Raw genomic sequence first — 6,585 nt, forward strand, 5'->3', positions numbered from 1 at the left:
CTAAAGATTTTTCAAATGAAGGGCCAATAAAAGTTTTGTTTACTGAAAATTTCAATTATTTTATTGAGCTAGTCTCATCAAAATTGTTTTGTCAACCATGTGTGAAAACTTCAGCCCTGTATCTTGATTAGCTGCAGCCAAGAATAGAAAACGTGATACAAATATTTGTTCATTTGCTCATTTGAACATAAAAATTTTTAACTCTGTGTGCTTTGTTTTTTTTAAAATAATTCTGAGAACAAAAATCAAATATTAAATTGAAATTGATATCAAAATGTTTACAAACTTATCAAACAATAGCAATTGTATACACGTCTGCGTGAAAACCTGATTGAATGTTATAATTGACCATACATTTCTGAATTACATTTCTCATCTGTAAAACTCATTTTATTGGATCTTTTTAAAAACTTGCGCCAATATTCCACGGTTGATAGGTATTGTTCTGGATCCAATCGACATATTCGATGACTTTTGTGTAGATTCCTGGATAACCAGGCACCGCGCAACCAATTCCAAATGAAGTTATTCCTACCAGAACAAAGTTACAGTCTGTGGTATTAGTGGAATCGTCATTACCGTACATGGCAGAAAACAAAGGTCCGCCACTGTCTCCTTCGCAAGTGTCAATTCCGCCTTCTTCGAATCCCGCGCACATCATTTGATCAGTTATTATTACATTGTGCTTTGCGTAATTGTTTACGCACTGGTCATGGGGGAAGATCGGAACACTCGCTTCCAGCAGTACTTCGCTTGAGCTGCCATTTTCAGTTTTTCCCCAGCCAGCTACAATTGGATGTCTTGCTTCAAATCCAGTCCAGGGCAAACACACTCGATCTACATTTTCATTAAACTTTAATCCTTCTTCCAAAAAGAGAACAGCTATGTCGTTGGAATCTGTTTTTCTGTCGTAATCCGGGTGAATAATTGCCATTTTTACGCGGCGTTCCTGTCTTGAAACGCTGAAGTTTCTCCTATCGACAACGCCGGCAACTACATTAGTGAGTTTGTTGAGATCAGGCGAACTTGAAATACAATGCGCGGCTGTTATGATTGTCCACTCATTGAAAATCGAGCCCCCACAAAACATTGAACCAAACATCTCCAAGAATACGAGAAATGGGTATTTGGTATCGGGAACAGCAGTGCCATTTATTATATCAACTATAAATGGGCTGACTTCCACTTCGTTTTGAGACTTAAACATATGATAACATGAAACACATTGTTCGGATTTTGTGAAACTTTTTTGACGTCAAATTATTAACCGCAGCCGAAAAAAACGGTTGAAAAAATAGGACATGGAAACAAAAAATGAATCAAATTCTTAAATAACCGAAGTTGAATCGGGTAAGTATCATCTTAGTTTTGCTTTCATGCATAAATCCAGCCAATTTTTGTTTGCATTTTTTTTTTGGAAAATCATCTCCACACAGGCTATCTAAAGTAGAAAGTGATTTGCTTTGCATGCAGCAAATCATCTCCACTTCGAACGACAAAGAAAAGTTTTGTCAAAATTGCTTGATAAAAAATTCGACAAAGGTCTTGATAAAAAAACCACCCCGAGCACAATTATTCAACCACTTTCTTCGAAAGTCGGAACAAAACTCCGCATTGTGTTCCGCTCGAAACAAAAACGTTTGGTTACAAAAACTGAAGAAAAATCAAACGAACCTGAAGTATACTTCTGCGTAACAAGGCTATTTATAAAAAACCATTTCTTCTTCCATTTAGTTCATAGATTTGAAACATAATCAAAATGATTATTAATTTCTTGTTGCGAATTTCGTAATTCGACTTTTTAGCAAGCCGTTTTTGACAATTTTTTTTATCATTCAAAAGGTATTGTTGTCCTGAGCTTAAATTTGAAAAGATATTTTACCTGTCATTTTTTTGTAAAGTTATGGGTTTGAAATGTTACCATTTTGGCGAAATTGGGACAATTAACGCGCGCTATATTTCGCGCTATTGACGCTTGAGCGGAGATTTATTCCGTCTTAGAAATCTCTGCAAATTGCTTAAAGGAAGCTTATTCGCCATATTTGATTTGCTACTAGCAGCAAAATCTATCAGGTTCTACTTTAAATGGCGTGTGAGGAGATGATTTTCCCAAAAAATCTCAAATTAAAAAAAAAAACGTTTTAATTTGTTACATTTAATTATTTCATGTTTTTACTGCTTCATAGACCTAAAAAGGCAGTCGGAACATTAAGGGCTCAACCTTGGTACGAGCAGTTGTTCATTTTTTAATGGCGTTTAGCCTTTATGTTTTGTCAGGAATTTAATGAATGATTAGTTTTACTTCATAAACCATCAAGTTGCAGATATATCCATTTTTAGTTCTGCTTCCACAACTATTTTTGGCCCAATTAATTAACCTCAAATAAGTGCCACATTTTTCTACATTTTGAATTTTTCAAAACGTCAAAGTAGCAATAATACTAACAAAATATTTAATTTCCACTGATTTAAATATAGGTTTCGGCTATATGTTTGAGCTTCTGGTCTTCTTTAAGAACAAAAAAATGACGGATCAAGTGTACAATTCACTCCCCAATCCATTAAGGGGTTGGAGGAATTTTTTTTTCATGTTTTTGAGTCTCAACTATATTGGTTCAAAATTGACTGTATTACTAATGAAATACAAAAGAAAACACTACTCTAGGTGAATAACAGCATATAAATGCAATCCCGCTTGAAAAATATTTTAAAAAAATGTTTCAAAAAAATATTTCCTCACTTGGTTGAAATGATTATTTTATATAGAATTTTTTGTCAAAACTGAACCATGCTTGGGGGTAGCACTCTATGGTAGTTTCTTTAATTAGAACTAAACGGTTGATCCAAAATAACAATTTCAAAAAAGTATTTTTGAGAAGTTTCATTTTGGTTTAGAATTGATTTGAAAATTCGGCAATTCGTGGCATTTCTGTGGCGATTTCGAAATTCAAATTTAGAAAACTCTAACAAGACAACAGAAAACGTTCTGCAAAATTTTGAGAAAATTTGAGTTTTATAAAACAAAGTGGTCACACTTTGAAATTATTGTGAGACAAAAAGTTTCAGTATCCATGTTTTTCAATTATTCCTAAATAACTTCAGTTAGCAGGAATAAATTCGAATCAACAGCTCAAAATACAACAAAAATTGAATTGAAAGATCGTTTCATTGTAGGAACTGTTCTTTTTATTTTATGAGTCTCGACTAAACATGTTTATTTGAATCCCGTTAAACAACAACGGCAAGCCGTTTTTATCTGTTTTTAAAACTGCAAAAAATAAATATTTTGAACTATTATATTCAACTATTTATTCAAATTAAGGAGTTCTTAGTTTTATTGAAAGAAAAATTAATATTCATCTCAAACGATTGAAAACTTTTTGTTCACTTAAGATTAATAATAAATTTTTTTAAAAGCATTCTAACGGCCAAAAAAAAGAAAGGAAACAGTTTTTAGTTAAATTCAATATGAAGCAAAAACAACATAAGTTTCAAAAATCTATCAAAACGGTTCCTTGATAGCAATTTAAAGACTAAGAAAAGCTTGTACAAAAGGTATATCTTTTCATAAAAAAAATTGGTGCAATAACCGCACAAACACTACTTCACTCCAAATTTCTAGAAAACTAAATGCGTTGACGCAGATGCCAAACTTTTATTGGTTGGATTTTTCATTCAAAACACTTGCAGACAAAAACAAACAAAAAGACACTCATAAAATGAAGTGCAAAAAAATTATTCAAAGTAAGGAATGTCAAATAATTAAATTTGAGTTAAGGTGATTTTTCTTTGAATTGATTACGCGCGGCTCATTATATGCAAATTTTGAATTCATGAGTGATTTAGAAAAATTGAAAGTGGTTCGAAAAATGTTAGATATGAAAATGTTCAGTCCCGACTATAGCACACTTTCAATCGCAAGTGTAAAAAATGGTGCATATGCTTAAAATACGTTTATACATATTATCAATATCTCGTGAGTATATATATATATATATATATATATATATATATATATATATATATGTGTGTGTGTGTGTGTGTGTGTGTGTGTTTGCGTGTGTCATGTGTAGATATGTAGATCGTTTTAATGATACTACCCTTAATTCATTGAGTCAAAACTGCAAAAATGCTTATTGATAGCAGCGCGTGGCTTAAATCCAAAATGAGTAACAAGACTACTCGTATCAGGGCTAAGCCCTGAATGTTCCGACTGCCTTTTAAGGTTTATGGAGCAGCAGTAATAACATAAAAAAATGAAATGAAATAAAATAAAATGAAAATTTTTTTTCTTCTAAAATTTGAATTTTTTTTTGAAAATCATCCCCCCACACGCCATATAAAGTATAAAAAGATAGATTTCGTTCCTTGTAACAAATCAATTATGGCAAATAGGCTTCGTTCAACCAATTTGGAACGATTTAAAAGACGGATTAAATCTCCGCTTACGCGTTAATAGCGCGAATTATATCGCGCGTTAATTGTCCCAAATTGGTCAAAATGGCCAAAATGGCAATCTTTAAACCCCCATAACTTTACGAAAAATGATCACAGGTGAAATATGTTTTCAATTTTAAGCTCAGGACAACAATAGCTTTCGAATGATAAAAAAAAATTCCGTCAAAAATGGCTAGTTAAAAAGTCGAAATTTGTCTGAAGAAAAAAAAAACCCACCCCGAGCACAAATATTCCGTTACTTTCGTATCGAAAGTCGGAACAAAAAACTACGTTGACGCAAAAACTAAAAAGGGCAAGCAAACAAAAAATTTGGACGAAAGGAACTTCTTAAGTTGCTTTGCTTTTCAGTTCATTTATATATTTTAAATGAAACGGATGTTTTTTTGTATGTAATAAGTTAACTGTTTGTACTTTGATACAAAATTTTTTAAAATTGTTAATGCTAATATTTCCAAAAGCAATGAAATCAACCTAAAAGACGAACAAAACAGTTTCTGTTAGTTTTTTGTTATTCAACTGCTTTAGCCAAAACCTGACAAATGAATCAATTTGTCAATCAGTTCGCATATTCGTTTTCACCAAACTTTAGTGAAACTGTAATTTAAAAACAGTTATCGCCTAATAGCCCAATCAAAATTATTAATTTTGCTTAGTAAAAAGATCTGCATTTTGCTGGTCAAAATTTTTTCTATCTCGATTAGTTGTATATGGAAAAATTAAAAGTCAGAAAGTTATACAGTTATTTTGCAATTTATTTGAATTAGAAACCTTCATCTGTTATCCTCGGAAGTATAAAACAAACTTTACGAAAATTTAATTTCATTTTATTAGGCTGGGAGATTATATAAGAAAGAAAGCTAAAACTTATCCCGAGTACAATGAAAAATTTGGCAATTAAAGTGAAAACATTTACGAGCAAAGCAAGCTCTTCAACTTGTATATTGTATATTGGACTGATCTAGCTTGAATTTACCTGGTTTCGTAGTTTTTCGTCCGAAGTGAGTTTACGATAGTGGAAAGCTCCGAGAGATTTAGCAAACAGCAGCACAAAGCTCAGTTGCAGAAGTTTCAGTTGCATTTTGCAGACTGGCCAGAGAAAAAATTCAGTTAAAATTCAATGGAGAATTCTTATTAGATTATGCAAAAATTAATAAAAATCATTTAACGTTCGGGCGGTATTTATACTACACAATTTATCTTATCTTAAATTAAACATTTGATAATGATGTTTTGAAGATCGACTCAAGGTTTTTGTACAGACTTTTAAAAGCCACAACACATATAAGAGTCCTTTTTTGAACTTGCATAGTAAATACAACTTCCAGACCATAAATACTTATATAAGACAAGAAAAAAAGATTTCCAGATTAGTCAGATTCTGATAAGTTTGATCTCAGACAAAGTCAAAACTTAGTTTCGTATTTTGAAATGATGCGCAAGTATTTATTCGGAGAACATTTTTAAATACTAACCTCAAACTCCAACACTTTTATCTTAATTGAAGAAGTTGTAAGATCAAAAGAAAACCCTTGTGAGCAGTTGCCATGTTATAATTACATACTTTGTAGCATATTTAATTTTAAGTTCGAAGAATACTTAAAACAGTCGTTGGACCGTAAGAGTATTTCAAAGCTCAGAAGATCTTATCAAATGGTTACATGCAAGGTCAGGCAAAGGACTACAAGCGCGCAAATCTCAAAACCAGAGGCGGATCAAAGATGTTTTCGAGAGAGGGGGGTTCAAAAAGGCACCTTAGAAAGTTAATGTTAGTTGACCAAATACGGATGTTCTATTATAGAAAAACAATGGAAAAACTCTTTCGGTGGTAGAAAGAGCCAAATAATTGAGAGTTCCTCCAAACAGCGGATTTTTGAGGAATATGACTACCAACAGAAAAAATCATATACGTTATGAGAATTAAAGGGAAAACTAACTTCTCATAAAATGATTTTTGAAAAATTAATAGTAACAAAATTTCGTTTCTTCCAAGTTTTCTTCAGATGTAATTAAACGGTATTAAGAATTCTTTGAATCAAATTCAACAAACTTTAAGCGCTTGAGTTTTGTTATTTTTTCACGGTGCAAATTTTCCGGCCTAAGAATGTTTACGCCGTTCATTTGCTGCAA

At 32.1% G+C, this 6,585-nt stretch overlaps 1 protein-coding gene across 1 annotated transcript; it reads right to left on the minus strand.

Moving 5' to 3' along the window:
• Nucleotides 1-403: 403 nt before the first annotated feature.
• On the minus strand, nt 404-5,536 carry LOC134845009 (trypsin-1-like). Its single transcript, XM_063861841.1, has 2 exons — nt 5,432-5,536; nt 404-1,198 (listed from the first exon to the last, which is right to left on the minus strand). The coding sequence occupies exons 1-2, from the start codon at nt 5,534-5,536 to the stop codon at nt 404-406; spliced, it is 900 nt and encodes a 299-aa protein (XP_063717911.1).
• Nucleotides 5,537-6,585: the final 1,049 nt, after the last annotated feature.

This window comes from Symsagittifera roscoffensis, chromosome 4 (genome assembly GCF_963678635.1).
Source record: "Symsagittifera roscoffensis chromosome 4, txSymRosc1.1, whole genome shotgun sequence".
In the NCBI taxonomy this organism is placed as follows: Eukaryota; Metazoa; Xenacoelomorpha; order Acoela; family Convolutidae; genus Symsagittifera; species Symsagittifera roscoffensis.

Bases quoted from the DNA above. Each gene is read 5' to 3' on its own strand.
- LOC134845009 (XM_063861841.1), bottom strand. From the start codon at position 5,536: ATGCAACTGAAACTTCTGCAACTGAGCTTTGTGCTGCTGTTTGCTAAA. The intron at 1,199-5,431 runs GTAAATTCAAGC...CATATGTTTAAG, and splicing joins ACGAAAAACTACGAAACCAG to TCTCAAAACGAAGTGGAAGT.